General features: G+C 38.3%; 1 protein-coding gene across 1 annotated transcript in view; it reads right to left on the bottom strand.

Moving 5' to 3' along the window:
- The window catches only part of PREP (prolyl endopeptidase), a 72,374-nt gene extending 59,294 nt beyond the window's left edge, over positions 1–13,080 (bottom strand). The window contains exons 1-3 of the mRNA XM_026666617.2: positions 12,859–13,080; positions 2,903–2,977; positions 104–237 (exon numbers count right to left, since the gene is read on the bottom strand). Of these exons, the coding sequence (XP_026522402.1) occupies positions 104–237; positions 2,903–2,977; positions 12,859–12,903 (254 nt within the window). The 5' untranslated portion in view covers positions 12,904–13,080. The remainder of the gene's footprint in view (positions 1–103; positions 238–2,902; positions 2,978–12,858) is intronic.
- Positions 13,081–19,392: the final 6,312 nt, after the last annotated feature.

The raw sequence follows: 19,392 nt of genomic DNA, 5'->3' as shown, positions 1-19,392 counted from the left end.
GTGAACGTATGGCACATCAACCACAATCCTCAGCATTACCAGCCACAATTCTGACTATGAATCAAATCAATTGCTTGCTGATATATGAAAAATCTTGACATACCTTTTCCCTTTCTTGAAATGGCAACTATACTTGGGATAGTCATACAGTTCAGTCATTTGCTCTTTAAATAGCCCCCGGACACTGCATTGTTCAAGGAAGGGCACTGTTATTTTATTTTGGGCTTCTACAAATGCCTAAGGAAAAAGAAACACAATATATCCAATTAGACAAGCACATATGTTGATTTGAATAGTGAAAGAAAAGTTATGTGCCGAGTGTAATTTCACCTCAAAACTAGAATAAAATGCAATCCATCCATTATTTGAAGAAGACTGTATTTCACATTATCAAAAAGCAAAAATTCTCCACTAGGCATAAAGCCTAATAGTATTCAAACCAAATTGTATTATAAACTTAATATATATTTTTAAAAAATTCCAAACTAATTTGGTCACCTAGTTTTCTGGACACTGGAACAAGCTATCCAGTTTTCTCATTATCTATCTTGCTTTTTTCCAGCATAAAAATAAGGTGGCACATTTTTTTTGCCAGAAGATGAAGAGATTTTTGAAAAAAATAAAAATAAAAAAGCCCATCATGTTTCACTAACGATTCTTCATTTTGTTTCTTTTTCAAGCGCCACACCATACAACTTTCTTAAACACCAAGGGACTCAGTGAAAGGACTCCAAGCATATTTTTTGAAACCGACTATATTTTTACATTTAGATATTTACTTTTATATTTTCTGGATCTGTGCTGATCAACACGCCCAGAATGAGCAAACTAGTGTTAAATGGTATTATTAACTTAATATGCTGAAGTCAGCCCTGACTCAGAAAATTCTGACACCAAACAGCTTGCTTTGGGAGTACCAGGCAGGTTTAGCTTGAGGAAGTTGTGAGCAGTCAAGCACCTGAGTATGATATGACTAGCAGCCATCAGTAGCAGCTGCACCTGCAATCAGAGGATGAAGAACAAGAGCTATGTGTGAATGTGCCATGTGCTGCAATGAGCAGAACAATGATGGGTTACGAACTTGTGATGATTCCACTTAACAAAAGCAATTGGATGTCTGAATTTCTATTGCTGAATAGAGTGGTCACGTGATGTCACACTTCATTTTTATTTTTTAAATCTATATGCTGCCTGTCTCATTGTTGGAGCAATAGTGAACGCATCACTTAGCAGTGGAAATTCCAGCCCTGATTACAATAATTGAGGATTATGTGTACATTAAGAGCCACCACAAGCCTCACTTATATTGTGACTCTATACACTTGAAACTATAATCCTTTGATATCCTGAAACTCTGCAGTTCTGATCATGGGCCAGCTGTCAATCTACCTATGGCACTTAGACCTCAGGACTATAAACTGATTATACTTTCACCCAGTGCATTTGATTCTGGCCACTTGAAAGGAACTGCATGCAAACTCTCCAGATATTTGGGACTTTCTCTGTATCATGTGTGCACTTGTACACACCCACTGCCTACTGCTGCTTATATTTATTTAATCTTATGTAAAGGTTCTTGAAAACTACATTTCTTCCTGCATACATTATGTCTAACCTGGAACAGGAGATAATACAAATATGAGTTCAAGTAGCTTTATTGTAACTTGTTTAAATTGAACTTTAACAGCTACAACTTACTTGACCTATATTAAGTATATTTGTGCAAGAAGATAAATTTAATCCACTTTAATTGCAAAGTAGAGTGCTTTTAATGCAAAAATTACTGCTTTTGTGAGAAGATGTATAACTATATATCTTCATGCATCATCTCATCCAGGTATTCTTTATAGAGAAAAAAACAGAAGATGTATTAAATTTTAGACAGCCTAATTCATTTCAAAGTACGTTTTATTGCATTCAATGGAGTTTCTAGCAGAGTCCTATGAATATTTACCAAGACGACTCGCTGAGTTTAAAAGGGCCTGGTAGCAAATGAATTTGTTCTGGATGCTAATTTAAAGGAAAACTAGACATGTATATGGGAAAAGAAACACTGCTTGGTGCTTTTTTTAATGAAAAGCAATCAACTGGGGAAGAAAAGGCAAGTGCAAAATTGAAATCTTCCTTCTTTTGTTATTTCACCAAATACTAGAAAGGAAGAGAAAAGGATCCAAAACCAACAATTAGGCAGTTTAATTAGCCACATATTTTCCACAGTGTGCACCTGCAATTCCCGAGAGGGGAGGTCCTTCATATAAGAAATTGGAGATTTAATTAAGGAAAGAAGCAACCTGGAATTAAGAAGAAACCTCCTAACAGTAGAATTATGAACCAGTGGAAAAAATTGCCTTCAGAAGTTGTGGGTGCCTCATCATTGGAGGTTTTTAAGAACAGACTGGATAGTCACTTGTCTGAAATGGTATAGGGGTCTCCTGCTTGAGCAGGTGGTTGGACTAGAAGATCTTCATGGTCCCTTCTAGCTCTATTCAGAATTGAATTGAATTTGGGGCCCAGTGCCTTTGATTATGCTACAGCTTTTCTTATTCGATAAGCCCAAAGCAATATAGTAATTGCTGTACAACTCTAATGGAAGTATAGAATTCTTAGTCCAACAATTATGGGAAGCAAGTATTAGCTTATACTAGCAGCAATCCTTCAATTATTTTTTTAAAGATTTTTATACCTGAAATCAAAAGGACTAAACTACTGTTCCATTTATATTCATAACTGTGTATGGTGATTTGCAATTAATTTCCATAATTTTTCTCTTAGTCCTGCCTAGAAATACCAGGATTGAACCTCAAATCCTTCTCATGTACCTTTTTAAATGGCTTTTGATATAGAAAATTCACATAGCTTTATATAGAAGTTCCAGATGTCCAAAGTTATTGTTCATGCTTACTTTTGTTTGTTCACTGTCAGGATCTTCAAGCCAGTTATAAGGATCACATATCTTGCAGCCATGATAGTCATCTACCTTTAGGGGGAAAAACAGAGATGGGTAAAAAAATACGGTTCTCTAATATTATAATTTGTTATATGGAATTTAAAAAGTTATTTTTCAGGAAAGTAGATAATGCAGCTAGAATAGGTAAATAATCTTATCCACCTGTATGATTGCAGAGCAATAGCTTCTTCCAAATAATTGTTTAATCAATTAATTATAACTTGATCTCCAATATTAAGCATCGAATATAGCTATTTGTGATCCTATCACAGAAGTCTGTGGATATAATGCCATTTGTCTTAACTGCACACTGATAGGAAGATAAGACATACAGGATGGAGAGTGGACTAAAATCATCCAAAAATATAGATCACTATATTTTGTTACCAAAGATATGACTTTTGCAATTCCTACATTCAGTAACATGGCTACATGCAGAGGACTTCTTTGTCCACCTGCTACTACCATATGTTCTCCATATGACATGTTGACTTTGGCATGTGCTAACATGCATATTATCAAAAGAGAGAATCTTTTATTACCTTAATTGCATGATTCTATAGTTTAAGGTTCTTAATCCTACTGATTTCTGTGGCCAGGAATATAACTATTTTTTAAAGGATCAACATCAGTTTATACACAGAAACCAAATAGCTACTAATGTTCTAATAATGTTGCATAAATAGTAGCAGGAATTCATTTATATAAATTATTCAGTGTAAAATTTCAAGAAAGACTTTTCAATAAAAAGCTCCAACTTCATTACAAGAAAGTACTTGCAAACTCTGATACTAGTATACAGTAGATATATTATTTAATTTTATTTATAATTTGTCAAACAAAAATGACAGGGATAGGCACATTTGGACACTTATGCATGCCCCCTTTATGGACCTCTTAAATATGAAGTGAGGTCCAGAGAAGTCAATTTGTGACTAAAACTGTGAAAATTTGTATCTGAGACAACTGAATCAGGTAGAGCATTCCAGACTTTGACAAGTCGATTACAAAAATTGTATTTTTTACAGTCACGTTTAGAATGGTTTACATTGAGTTTAAAACGGTTGTTTGCACGTGTATTATTGTGATTAAAACAAAAAAAGTCATCCACAGGAAAAACATTACTACATACAATTTTGTATTCAATACTTAAGTCTGACTGCAAGTGACACACAGTTCCAGGTTGTCCAAACCAAGAATTTCAAGCCTAGTAGCGTAGGGAACTCGATTATGTATAGAAGAGTGCAAAACGCTGAACTTCCGGTTGCAAGGCTTCGGCGGCAGGAATCCGCTTCTCTGCGGGTCCCTGTTGCGCTCGCTGAGGTACCCCGATCCAATTGGATTTGGGGTTGTCGCTGCCCAAGAGGCAGCGGAAGACAGAGGAGATCCGGGCAGGGGTCTGGGGATATCGCACCCCTTTCCCCAGCCGGCTAGACTCCTTTTTCCTGAGGCGGTGGAGCAGCTGTCAGAAATGGCAGACACAAAGGAATCTTCAACCGGATAAGACTGTGCAGGAGAAAGACAGAAGGAGAAGTTTTCTTGGCTGAACCGGGACATTAAGTTACTTTTTAAACACCCTGGAAACCTGACTTTCGGATTGATACATTTGTTTCCAAAAGAAGTTGTTACTGGCGGAGTGCTGAAGGAAAGTTAACTCCCCTTCCTTACGGAGAAAGCAAATGAGCACAGAAAAACCTACTTCTTTAAGGTAAAAACAAGCCCTTTGTTATAAGTGGGAAGGAGAGGACTAAAAAAATCTTTTAAAACTGGTTGGAGGAGACGCTTTGAAGATTATAAGACCAACAACTAATTGTAATACGGCTTTAAAATATATTTGGGATTTTGCCCCAGGAGGAAAAGTTGCAAAGAGAAGAAGAGGAAATAATTTCTGGCTGTTTGGATTGTTTGATAACTTTGACATTTGCAAATTACCTTAAGACTAAAAACACCTGGGTTGTTCTTAAAAATTTACAATGGCACCATCTCTGGATCAATTAAAAATGGAATATGAAAAATTAAAAGAAAGAGAACCAAATGGCAAGAATTCATTGGGAGCTGTCTTCCACTTTTTAGAAATGGCGGTTTCTACGCACCAGCAAATACTTGATGAAGAAGGAGAAGGAGAAGAAGAAGAAGAAAAGGAAGCCATTTTTAATGGACAAAAAATTTGATTAAGAAAGAAAATAGGAAGAGAGGAAGGAAAAATGAGAATTTAAGATTTAATAAAATAACCAAGAAAAAGAAAAATAAGGTGAAAAAAAGGTACAATGTTAAAAAGCAATTGAAAAGAGAATTACAACAGAGAGGGAAGCTAAAAAGGTGGAGGTTAGGAGAGGGGGGCAAAAGACCAGACTGGAGAAGAAAGGGAGGCAAAAGGGAAAAAAGCCACAGTCTGAAACAAGATGCCAAAAAGATTTTTTTTAGAGATAAAGGATAAAGGACATTGTATAATTAAAGAAAGATTCTGCAAGAGTACATAAGATAGTATTGTAGTATTTGCATTTGAAATAGTCTATTGGAATATTATAAGATTTAACAAAATATTAAAATATTAAAATGTTTTATAATGATAGATTTCAATATTTAATAAAATATCAAAGAGAATGTGTAAAATGATTAATGTTTAGATATACTATTAATAGAATTAGAATTAGAATGGAAATTATATATTTAATTATATTATAAGTTTATTATTCTTTTCTTTTCAAAATGCAACATGTAGAATGTACTAAGCAGAATCAGGATAGAAATTATGTATTATTTTAAGTGTTACTTTAGGGAAAGGCGTCACACCTTAAAAGTGATTACAGGGGAAATTCTTTGCTAAAGAGAAGAGATAAATAGATGATTGGAAAAGAACGGACAAAAGATACAAACATAATGATTTTGAAATAAGATGAAATAAACAAAATATAATTAAGAGAGTGAAAAGAAGGGAGAAGTTATATAGAAAATATAGAATGGTTAATAAGATATGAATGGTATATAAGGTGAGCACGAACTTGATTTAGGTCTGTTAAAAAAGATGTAACCCGGGGCTAAGCCACTTTTCAAAAGAAGTTTTATGTTTTATGTTTTGTGTTTTGGTTAGCTATGTTTTGATTGTGAATTAATAAAATCTTGGAGGAATAAAACTAAAGGGAGAGAAATTTGGAAAAGACATGTATAAATAATAATTAAGAAGGTTTTATCTTTTTATGTTTTGTTTTATGTTCTGTATTTTGTGTGTTTATGCTTGATGGAGAATTAATAAAACCTTGATAGAAAGAAATATAATTGAATAAAAGTGAAGGGAGAAACAATGAGAAATTTGGAAAAGATATATATGTGTTTAAATGGAAATGTGATAATGTGGAATTATGCCTTAAAAAATAATGCCTTGTTAAAACTTATAAGTAATTTTTGAGAAAGGAGGTTTTATACTTTGATGTCTTATGTTTGGTTTGCACTTTAAAAGTGCAAAACGTTTCTCGTGAAGTACTTCTGAACCTGCTCGATTGTGCTAATATAAGAAACATGGTAGGGATTCCAAACAGTTGAACAGTACTCCAAGATTAGTCTAGCATAAATTTTATAAGCTCTAGTTAACAATACAATGTTTCCAGAAAAGAAACTTTGTAGAATTAAGTTAACAACTCTTAGTGCTTTTTTAGCAACGCGGTTACAATGAACTTTGGAGCATGGATCGTCAGAGATGAGTACATCTCTTTTAGTAGAAATAATCTCTCGCCCCAATTTTCATATTAAAGCATTTTTAAGATATTTGTAAGATATTTTTATAATGGATCAATAGTGTCACAAAATTGCATATTTCTGAAGAAATGGAGAGGAAATACATGTTTCCCATTTCCATTTAAATCAAGGTATGTAAGAGTGCTGAAGCTGTCAAGTCACTGAGACCAGATAGACCTCATGTTTCTAAAACCAAGAATTAAAGAAATCCATCACCAAATAATGAAAGGAGAAGGAAAGGTAGGATTTAAACCCCTGCTTGGATATAAATACAGCTTAATTCCTAGACCCTGCAATAATAGTTGATCTCTGTTGGTGTCTGCAATAAAAGCAACTTATCCAAACCTTATTTTCACTATTTGCTACAAGATCTGAATCCCCAGAGAAAGATTTATATCCATGCCTTGAGTACAGTACTCCAACAGCATGTTTACATACAAATAAAACACCGGTTCCATAATTAACTGTACAGATATGACATTTATATTGCAATCCTATCTATTCAACTAATCTAATTAAGACTGCATTGTATTTTGAGGGGGATATATTGTACTGAAAATGTACATTATTTTCAAAAGTGTAAAATAGGCATGACGTTACAAGTCCTCAAATGAAATGAGAAAACTTGAATTGGAAAAAAAAAAGACCCTTGGTGGAGGAAGTGAAAGAAGCTGTGGATGAGAATTTTTGCTCCAACACTGATTAAATGTATCATGTAAGATGTAGACAGAAATAACAAAAATGTAATCAAAGAGAGCAAGGAAAGGCTGACATTAAAATAGGAGAAGAAAATGAGGTACAATTTCTATGGAAATGAGAAGCTGTCTTGGAAGGGGATAAAGAGGGCTATACAAAAAGGCTCTAGAAGACTGAATTGAATTAAAAATAAAACTGATGAAATGGCTTAGGATGAAACTTAAACGTGGGAAAACTGGAGGGACTATTTTAGAGATCTGTGTGAAAAGAGCAGTGATATATTGTGGAATTGAAATTACATTGAATTGAAACTGTTCACAATGCAAGTGACCCAGGAAAAAATTAACGCTATGACAATGTTGAAATATGGCAGTTTTAATCAACTATGGATATATTAAAAAATAGATGTTGTTCATCTAGGAAGTGATGGTATGAGTTGTTTAAGATTATCAGTTATGCCCTGTCCTGGATCAGCGGTCCCTACTCACAGTCACTCATGCCCTGGTCACTTCCTATCTTGATTATTGCAATGCGCTCTACATGGGGCTGCCCCAAGAGCATCCGGAAGCTCCAGTTGGTGCAAAATGTAGCAGCCCACATGGTTTTATGCAGACCCCGGTGTGCACATGTTATCACCTCTCCTGCAGGAACTGCATTGGCTGCCAATTTGCTGCCGGGTGAAATTCAAGGTGCTGGTTGTCACCTTTAAAGCCCTTCATGGCTTGGGTCCGGGTTATCTGAGGAAACATCTCTTGCCAGTGACATCTACCCGACCCTTTAGAGCGAGGAGGCAGGGAATACTGTGGGTCCCACCCCTGAGGGAGATACATCTGGTGAGATCTAGAAGAAGGGCCTTCTCTATGGTGGCTCCCTCTCTCTGGAACATCATTCCCCCAGAGATTAGAATGGCCCCCTCGTTAATACTATTCCAAAAGGCACTGAAGACCTGGTTTTGCCAGAGAGGGATGGAACCCATCAAATGGCTAGTGTGATCTGCTGTCGTCGGGGTGGGGGGTGGGAGTTGATTTTTGTTTTGTTGTTTGTTTTCCCAAATTTTGTTCTATTGTACTTTACTAATTTGATTCTTTTTGTTAGCTATTTTTATTTTTTGTTTTAAATATGATTTTACATTGTGTAAGCCACCTTTGGCCCCCAGTCCAGATGTGCAAAGCTTGTTGCGCTGTACCCAAAAGTCTCAAGGTGCTGCCAAAGGTGCTTCAACAAAGTACTGAGGAAAGCGTCTGAATACTTATGCCAATGTGATATTTCAGTTTTTTCTTTTTAATAAAATTACAAGCATTTCTAAAATTCTATTTTCACTGTCCTTATGGGATACTGAGTGTAGATTAATGAGGGGAAAAAATGAATGTTAACAACTGTAGAATCAGGCTGCAGCATAACAAAATTTACAATAGTAAAAGGGGTCTGGATACTTTCCGAACGCACTGTATATTGAGTGGCCTGGTCATATACAGCAAACAAATACCAAACTGAGAAACAAATATATGAAGAAAGAGTGAACGGATCAAGAAGATGTCAGAGAAAGTCATGGTTGGGTACTGTTGATGACATTCTGAAAAAGAGATTGGTGAGAAGTAATGTATGAAGCAGTGCATGAACTCAGTGTAGGTAAGGATTGCTTTCAACCATTGAAAGACCTGAAGGGGGATCATGAAAGGAGATGATGTAGTTTTAGTTTTGCTTCTTTGGTTTTCTTTTTCCCCTCTTTATTTATTTATTTTTTTTTGAAGAGCTAACAATTTTAATTCCTTTTCTGTGTTTCCCCATCACATTGTTTTCTTCAAAAGAAAATGATACGATGAGTACATATGCACCAGTGGTGGGATTCAATTTTTTTTACTACTGGTTTGATGGGCGTAGCTTGGTGGGCGTGGCAGGGGAAGGATACTGCAAAATCCCATTACCTGCTTCCCAGCTCCGTTCTCCTGTGCAGGGCAACCAAAGAAGACCCCGCCAATCAGCTGGGACTCGGGAGGCAGAAAATAGATGGGGGCGGGGCCAGTCAGAGGTGGTATTTGCTGGTCCTCCGATCTACTCAAAATTTCCGCTACCAGTTCTCCAGAACTGGTCAGAACCTGCTGAGTATCACCTCTGATATGCACTCAATAAATAGCTACTCTAAAATCCAATTTAATATGGTAGATAGCTGGCTGGCAGGTTAGCTGGCTTGCATTTTCAATTAGACTATGTCAGTCACTTACATCCTTCTGAAGGACTGAATCTGCCATCCTTCATAGTAATCCCAAAAGAAGAAAAACAGGGTTAGCACATATTCAGCAATAGAATTCAAGTCTCTTTATCAAGATGATCTCTCAGCGAAAGTAATTGTTTGACCAGAGAATAAATCTAATTACAAAGACTTGGAATTCATTTCCATGACATCAGTAGAACCATTGATGTCATGCTTCAGATTGCTAGCCTTTCTCTGTTTATTATTTCTTTATCGAAGATAGCCTGCTGGTCTCCTGGCAATGGGTGCACAAGATTGCAGTCTTTCTATTCAATGCAGAGCAATTTTATTCAGAAAGGAAGCATATGTTGTTCAATGGAAAATACATTTACATTAGTCAGCACTGAATTGCAGACACAGAATATACTTGTACACAGACAGAAACACACACACACACACAGCAATTTAGGAAGAAAGACATTATCAGAGATCCAACATTGTTTATTAATTGGTTTGTGAGGTTAATACTAATGTATTAACAAAAAAGGCAATCAAGATTTCTGCTCTCACCCATGATCACTATAGATCAGGGGTCTCCAACCTTGGTGACTTTAAGACTTATGGACTTCAAGTTGAAATCCACAAGTCTTAAAGTTGCCAGGGTTGGAGACCCCTGCTATAGATAGTCCTTCAGTTACAACCGTAATTAAGTCCAAAATTACGGTTGTAAGTCATGCTGGTCATTAAGCAGGTCATCACATGACTGACTTTTTTTTACAACATTTTTTGCAGTAAACATTAAGCAGATCACCATGGTCACTAAGCACACCTGCAGCCATTAAATGAACTCATTGTCCACAATGGGCAAGGGTATTGTTGTTGTTGTTTTTGCCAGAAACCAGATGTAAATCCTAGATGAAGTTTTGAATCTAACAGACTTCTTCAAACTTACCACACATTGCACTTAATATGCCATGTCATCCCATATTTAGTTAGCACAATGATCCCCCTTTTCAAAAATTCAACTGGAGAAGGTGTTAGGAAAAGTATTAAACATGTAAAAGTCAGAACTTTGTCCCAGAAAATAAGCAAAGCAAATTAGATAAATTGGAAAAGGGAGGTGCTGATGAGGATACATCCAAGAAACTAATGACTTTCCTTATGATGTCAAACTTGCATATCTCTAAAATCATTGGGGTATCAACAGTGATTTCAAATGCTAAAGGAAGGCCTGATTATAGGCTGAATATTACATAGATCTGAATATTGAATGGACCTGAATCCAGGTGCTGACACATAGAATGGATGAATGAATGAACAAGAGTCAACTAAGACCAATAGCTGAAGTTTTGCCAATCATTAGTTAACAAAATGATTTTTAAAGTATGAATGGATTTACTTCAGTGTCAGATGGTATAAAAAGCAGAAGAAAAAAATTAGTTTCACAACATAGCAGAAAGAGGAAGCTCCAAAGACATTTCAATTATTTTATCAGAATAGAGTTTATTTAATGTCTGGGGTATGTACTCATGCAGAATTTCTTTTGACACATTGCAAATGTTAGGGATCTGCTCAGGAATACAGACAGCAGAGCAGCAGAGCAGCTAAAGTGCGAAACACTGCCCATTTCCCCCCATTCTCAAATTTAATTTTTCAGCTTTCAATTAAGAATTTACCCATGAAATCTATACAGAAGTGCCTATAGCAGGGGTGCCAAAACTCACAGTGTCACGGCAGCATCACGTGACGTATTCGAACTTTCCCCCTTTGCTAAACTGTGAAGGGGGTGGGCCCAGCACGTGACACATCTGGCCCGCGGGCCGTGAGTTTGACACTCCTGGCTTATAGGGATCAACTTTGAATACACCTGTTGCGAGGAGGAAACAAAAGATAGAGCAGATTTGTCTCTCTGCTGGAAAACAATGTCCTCTATCTTCACTTTCTCTTGGCACATCATGATGTAGAGAATTAATATGTTGCAGAAAAAGTACCTGAGGAACAACCTCAAGCAAATCAACCCACATGTTATTAACAAGCCCATGGTTATAGTTGCCATCTGATTTGGCAGACAGATGTTTTTCTTCTTGAACAACAGGTTTTGTTTTAGGTTAATTTTAGGCTTGGGTATGGCAAAGATGTGCCAACACTAAAGTTTGAAGGTCAGACACAGAATTCCCCTTCCCCTATATCAGTGATCCCCAACCTTTTTTACGCCGCGGCCTGGTACCCCCAACCTTTTTATGGCGTGGCCCGTACGGCATTACTGAGGCGCCGCCATCTTTTTGATGATTATGAAAGTGCTTCCGTGAGCTTTCTACCCGGAAAAGCTCACCGGAAGCACTTTTTCATCAAAAAGATGGCGGCGCCAGCAAGCCAGCGGCCCGGTAGGACTTGTTCCACGGACCGGTACTGGTCCGCGGACCGGTGGTTGGGGACCCCTGCCCTATATAAGCGGCCTCCAAGGTACCATCAATGAGCAACCAGATCAAAGTAAGCACTAGTGGGAATGTCTCTGATTTCAGTAATTGGTGTAGCCAGAGAATATAGGGATCCCACTAGTTGGATATCCCTCTCCCCCAAAACTCAGGTTATGAGTAACCCCCAGAGGATTCCACCACAGTTCTAGGTGTTTCTTCAAGCATACAACTGATCTAGGTGCTTATTCAAGTGCACAACTGATCCAGGTGTTTGTTGAAATGCACAACTCGTCTAGGTGTTTGTCAAATGTAATTGTTCTTTTAAGATCCCATGCATCCAAATGCGGAGGGGAGGATGGTTTTGGACTACAGGTAGTCCTCGACTTACAACAGTTCACTTAGTGACCATCTGAAGTTACAACGGCACTGAAAAAAGTGACTCATGAACCATTCATTCTTCACACTTAATGACCACCGCAGCATCCCCATTTGGATGCTTGACAATTGACTCCCATTTCTGATGCTTGCATTGTCCCGGGGTCATGTTATTCCCTTTTGCAACCTTCTGACAAAACAGGGTCAAGGGGGAAACCAGATTCGCTTGACTACTGCCTTAATAACTTAACAACGGCACTACTTCACTTAACCAATGTCTCACTTAGCAACATATATTTTGGGCTCAATTGTGGTCGTAAATTGAGGACTACCTGTATAATAGTTCCTCCGGTAATGTACCTTGAGAGAGGGAGAGAGGGGGGGAAAGAGAGAGAGAACCACGCGAAGGCGCTAAGAACCCGGGAGCGGGAGAGAGCCTCGTACGGGAGAAAGCGGAGCAAAAAGAAAGGCAGTGGCGGGGCAGAGGCGCCGGTACTCACGGAGGTCTCGTCGCGAAACACCTCGGGGTACTGGAAAACCTGCATGCTGGTGTGGCAAAAGCAGGAGAAGCCGACGAGCGTCCAGGCGGTGCGGATAGCAAAGGGGCGGGAAGAAGGAAGAGGTGGACCCAGGCAGATTAGGACAGAGGAAAGCGCCGCGCTTCTTCAGCCGGAGGACGGGCGTGCAAGCTCTGCCCTGAGCCGCTAGACCCTCCCATCCCCAACGAGGAGTTTCCACCTCCGGCAAAAGGCAAGAGAAGCGAGGCGAGGAGACTCAAGCCGCCGCATGGCTCCCCCTACAGCAAGGCACCGGAGCCAGGCTTGCTTCTGTCTCCGCCTCGGCCGGGGAAGGATTTGCCCAGCCAAGGGCCAATTGAGAGCCCCGCAGGCGGTCCAAAGGCGAAGGAGCTGTTTGGACCGGTTGGGCCGGATTTGCATCGAGGCTGGGTTCGCAACATCCCTCATCCACCTACCTAGTACTTTGCCACAGGTTAGCGGGGCGTGTTACACAAGCCAGCCCTTATGGTTTAAGCTTTGGTGTGACTAGCAAAGCCAGAAAAATTGGGTTAGCAAAATAAACCGTCATTAACTTTGTAGGCGGGCTTGGTTGTCCCCTTTCCACGCTTGCAGTGGAACGCTGCGTCAACCCTCCCCCGGGGTTTTTCTTTTTCTTTCTGTTTTTGTTTTTCGCCAGAAATGCAGGCTCGGATTAGCTCGGGTGTTGATTTAGTGCAAGGGTCTTCAAACTTGACAGTTTTGAGACTTGTGGACTTCAACTCCCAGAATTCCTGAGCTAACATGACTGGAGGAGGAATTCTGGGAGTTGAAGTCCACAAGTCTTAAAGCTGTCAAGTTTGAAGACCCCTTAGTGTTTGGATCACGAATTGTCCGACCAGGAGTAGCTTCATGAACTGACAGAACGACTGGCCCAAAGTCACACAACCCCCTTTCTTTTTTTTAATCAGCAAACATTTTATCGAGTTATAAGATAAAATAAGATACAAAATACAAAAGTAAACAGGAAAGCAATGGGGGAAAGGTGGGGGGAAGAGAAGTGAAGAAGGATTGGGAAAAAGAAGCGTTGACTTTCATCTCCCTCTGTTCCAGTAAAATAAAGCATTAACATTAAAACACAACTTTTTTTTGTTTTTTCCCCATAATAATACAAACTAGCCATTTCTATAAGCATCTATCAATCTAATCTGTAAAAACCCAAAATCAAAGTTTCATTCTTTTCCACTTCAAGCACAAAAGTTCAGAAGCGGTTTCCATGTGGAAACAAAAGCACTAATATTCTTTTCTTTAATCAAAATAGTCTATTTTGCCATTTCAGCCAACTCCCATCAGCTTCTGCAGCCATTCATTCATCCATAGTGGGAATTGAAGTTCCTTCCACTTTTGTGCGTATAATAACTTGCTGCTGTCAACATATCTAGTATCAAAGTTCCAAATTTTTTCTCCAAGTCTTTTTCTCCCAACCGCCTTTTATGCCCAAGGCAGAACTGGAATTCACAGTCTCCTGGTTTCTAATCTGGTGCCTAGAATAGACCAAATGGTGTTATGCTCTGTCAGCCCCAATATTGACAGAGAAACAGGTGGTTGGCCTGGTTCAGGATTTCATAATTGGATAAAGTGTCATTTTTACTATGTAGTATGATATAGTGTATATTGATTTTATAACAATTTGGGAACAGTTTTAACTCTGTTTTGTTTTTTACTGTTACATTTTTTTTATTGTGGTCAGGCAGCACCCTTTTAGAGGGTGCATTGTAAATAATTTGGGAGGTTGTTTGACCTTACTTCTCATTGGAGAAAGTAATAGATGTTCTGGCGCAATTCAACATTCAGCTATGCTGTGTAAACTCTACTGTGTTGTGAGGTCCTGGCAGATTCCCACTTCAGTGATTTTTTTGCTTCCTAAATAGGTGATTCCCATCAGAGAGAGGATAAGAGATTAGGAATATTCCACAATAGCATGTCATAAGTTTATTTTTTCCTTCCCATTTAACATCAGTGTAAAGATAACAGTATTCTAGCTTTCATTCTGGACAGAGTCTGCTTCCTCAGGCAAAATCAGTTCATCCGCTAGGGGTCCTTCAAGAGCAGTGTTTCTCAACTTTAGCAAATTTAAGATTTCAATTCCCAGCCAGCAAATCTTAAAGTTGACAAACGTTGTCTTATGTTGTTGAAAGTTGAAACCCACCCCTCTCCTAGGAAAATGAAATATTTTGGGATATACTGAAAAGGCAGAATATTTCCCCTAAAAAGAGAAGTAGAAACTCAGAAACAGAAACTCACCTCAGAAGGAGAAACTCAGCCCCCCCCCCCACTTTGCTAATGGGCCATTACTCTGGCCTGGGCCAGCCTATTTTACATAACAAAGATCTCCAGGTAGAGCTATAAGAATTGCCCAAAGCCCTTTCATTACATCATCATCCAGCAAGGCTCAACCAAGCCTGGGACAAAGGACAGCCTGAGTTGCCCCTGCATGGCCCGATGGGAGCCTGAGTTGCCCCTGCATGGCCCGATGGGAGCCTGAGTTGCCCCTGCATGGCCCCATGGGAGCCTGACAATCAATCAGAATACAAGCTCAGATTCAAATCCCAAGAGAGGGCATAAAACCCAGGCACTTTCAGCATCTCAGCCCTTCCTTCTTTCTTCATGCAAGGCATGTGATCCTGTCCACCATGAAACCATCTTTCCAAGCAGTTACCATGTTTCCAGTATCTTTCTTCCCAACTTGGAACTGAACCCAGAAGGATATTTCTTCCAACAATGTCCTCCTTGTTAAGCCTTTGCAGGTATGGCAAAGGAGATCCTGTGCCCAGGTCCATCTTGCATCAGAGACTATCTTTCCTGGATTTGGGAAGCACTGGGTAATGTCACTCATGCCTTGAATTAGTATAATCCTATCTCTCATTTCAATTAGAACTATGCTTTCTGCTGATGAACATCACCTAGCCCAGAATGCTGGGATTTGGGCAGGTATGGGTACCCGTCAGTTTATCACTAAAACGGTTGTACTTGTTGGCTATTAGTTTCCAAGTTTAATTCCAGAAACTGATTGTCTTTCAAAGCTGGTCATGACTTAGGAGGTGGGGATCTTCAGAACTTCCTTCTCCAAGGGATTCTGGTTTATCAGTTAAGATCAGGAAAACTTGCAGTGTTTGTCCTTTTATGGACCCTCCTGACCTCCCTGAGAATACATTGCCCCTCACATGTATGATTTGTTTTCGAACTGTATAGAAGACCTGACTGACGCCTGGGGTATTTGCAAAGGGTGGTATCTAATATGATTACTGTTATCAATCAATGTCTGGTGCACTGTGTCCACAATGTTTGCAGCAGCCCTATAAGCCCTACTAATAAATTAATTAAGCCTCCAAATTTTTATAACAGAGAATGTTGACATGGTGCCATCAATATATATATTTTTCAACATCAACTTGCATGAGTCACAGCGTGGCAGTGGAAAATATGGAAGTAAAATCCAGAACATTATCAGATTATCTATCTCTGCTCTATTTGGGCAAAGTGATGCAAAAATTTTCTTTGTAGAATTCTGAGTGTAATCAAGTCAACCAAAAACTGCTTATGTACCGTAATTTATTTTTTCTTTCACCAACCTATTCATTTGAATGATGCCCAAGAGAGCTCATAAATAAACTTACATTCATTATGCTACAGAAATCTTTTTAGTTTTCCTTAACTGTGTAGGGCTGTTTGTATGTATGAACGAATCCATTTTATTTTGAGCTGCCTGTAACTTATTTTTCCTTTTTAAATAAAGCTGACAGTAAATAGAACAATAGTGAAATGGCATTGTTTGTTGGGAAGCAGGATGGATGGGTGGGTACTAAATGGAAAACTTTTTGTGTATGCACAAAGCACAGGTCTGTTTCGTTACTGCTGAAACATATGGAAGAAGAGGTTTTGTTTCTTTCAGTTATTACAGGTTTTTTAACCATTCCTAGGTGTACAATAGACTGAAATGATTCAGAGTTAAATGCAGATGTAAACAGCATGTGGAATAATACCCATACTAGATTTCTTCATAGCAGAAAAACAATAGTATTATATTCCTGGAGTTGGTAATAAAAGTAATTATAATGACAGCAGTTTCCTGGGAGGCATTGTTGAACTTTGGGTCAAATTAAGCAAATTGTTATTTACTTCCTTTTCAGTACCCAGCAAAAGATTATACCAATTTACATTGGGAAGGAGGGGAAAGGAAACAACCACTTTTATCTTTTAACCACAGTTTAGTTATTTCAATTGGATCAGGGCCAGCCTAAGATATTTGCTGCCTCAGATGAAGGATAAGATTGTCCCTTCCTGAAATCCCACCCACAAAAGCCAACTGAGATTGGCAGTTGAATCTAATTTTAACATTGGTCATGGGCCACTATCTGCAACCTCATTGGAGAATTGTGGGTGAGCTGCCTAAGTTGATTGCTTCACCGTGCCTAATGGTAGAACCGGCTCTGGATTAGATAGTGTATGGTTGGTGTAGAGTCAACTTCCGCCTTAGGCTGATGCATTAGCATTGCTTTTCTCAACCTATCAGGCACCCACTGGAATACAAAAATTGCCTTTGTTGTACAAAAGAATTCTAGCTAATATATGAAATATAAGTTCTATGTATATGGTACTACATTCAATGTTCTTGGGGCCCCTTTTCTTGCTTACTCTATTTAAAAGTGTAGAAGTAACCCTCACTTTTTGTCTATTACTTGTTTGATAATAGCCAGATCCAGTATTAGACTGCTTTGTTTTTAACTAGCTCCTGTAGCATTACTCTACTTAAAAACAAAAAACAAATCCTGCAAAGATATTTTGCATCAATATGACTGTACAGCAATCCAACTCTAAAGGGAAAGGATTATTTGAAGCATATAATGTTTTTCTTGGGCTTACACAGTTGTTGCTATAAGATATCAGGAAGAAAAATGTTGGGTTGCATCTTAGAAGATGCCAACAGGCATGATGTGCACATGCAATTCAAATCACCTTTTCCTCTTCATTTTGGGATACAATGTATAGTCATAGTAATTGTACTATCATGCATCTTGTAACTTTTGAAATTAAATCTATGGGACCAGGAGGAAAAATGTTTGTATCCTGTAAAAATATAATCATGGAATTAATGTTACATGTTTCATTACAGTAGTTCTAAAAAAGAGCTATCATTGGCATAATAACCCAAAGTGGCAATCCGTAGTATTGTTTTGATTTGTAGCTTAACATCTTGTATAAAAATCCAGAATTGTAAATGGTAACCATTACCTTATGACTGATGCATTATCTCAGCCAACACAATTAATTCAACCAAGAAAAAAACCCCACGGATTAGCATAACACACAAAGGCAATATTTCTTTCTTTCATCTGATTTTTTTGGGGGGGTTAGGGTTATGGCACCAGCTAGAAATGTTCTTTTAACTGTTTTCTCGTTTCTTCATTTTATGCTGCTTTATTATTTTAAAAGATTGAAACTTGTGCTGCTCAAATATATCAATAGGTGGCAGCAAAATCATATTCATGTTTCATTTCACCAAAGGCAAAGGAAGCATTTTATTGCATGGAGTTTTCTCATCTACTTTTTTTCATTTTGCATTCTCACTTTAAGATAATATAGAATTGCCTACATTACCTAATATAATTTAAATTTTATTTTATTAGGATTTAAAACCATCAGAGCACTTGTAATAAAATACATTATTGTATGGTTTTGGTACCTGCTGTACAAAGAGCTATCTTTTTGCTTTTAACAACCACAGGGTTATGAGCTCCGCACTCAAAGGGGAAAGGGAAAGGTAGAACATCTATTTCCAGGAACTGATGTCCTAGTCAGGGAAGGTCAAGCATAACCACACACTTTTAGAGAGCAACATGATCCAGTGGACAATTTATTAGTATATCTGTCAAATTCATGTAGTATATCTTCCACCAGCTTAACAGTGCTTCCATTGATTCTTAACTGATAAATGTGCTTATTTTTACATTGCATTTATACTTTACATAAAATAACATGCATGGGGTCCCTTATCTTCTTTTATTACCCTGCTAAGACTCTTGTAAAAATAGATTGGCCTTCCAAAGACAGGGTGGCCCAATGTCACCATATGTCAGTGAATTCTGTGATTGGATAGGGACTTGATGTTTATGCATGTATGCATGTACGTATGCATCAGAGGTGGTATTCAGCAGGTTCTGACCAGTTCTGGAGAACCGGTAGCAGAAATTTTGAGTAGTTTGAAGAACCGGCAAGTACCACCTCTGACTGGAGATTTTACAGCATCCTTCCCCTGCCACACCCACCAAGCCATGCCCACAGAACCGGTAGTAAATGTTTTTGAATCTCATCATTGGTATGCATGCATGCATGCATGTATGTATTAAATTTATATGCCGCCTATCTCACTCTGTAAAGGAACTTTGGGCCGCTTGCAATTAAAATCATATACATAAAATATGACATATTACAGGTACAAAAATAGTGTAACATTTGGTTAGTACGTTACACTGGCTCTCT

This window comes from Notechis scutatus, chromosome 1 (assembly GCF_049901735.1).
Source record: "Notechis scutatus isolate UNSWTSFEM ecotype Mainland chromosome 1, rNotScu1.2, whole genome shotgun sequence".
Taxonomy (NCBI): domain Eukaryota; kingdom Metazoa; phylum Chordata; class Lepidosauria; order Squamata; family Elapidae; genus Notechis; species Notechis scutatus.
This window is presented reverse-complemented; position numbering and strand designations above follow the sequence as displayed.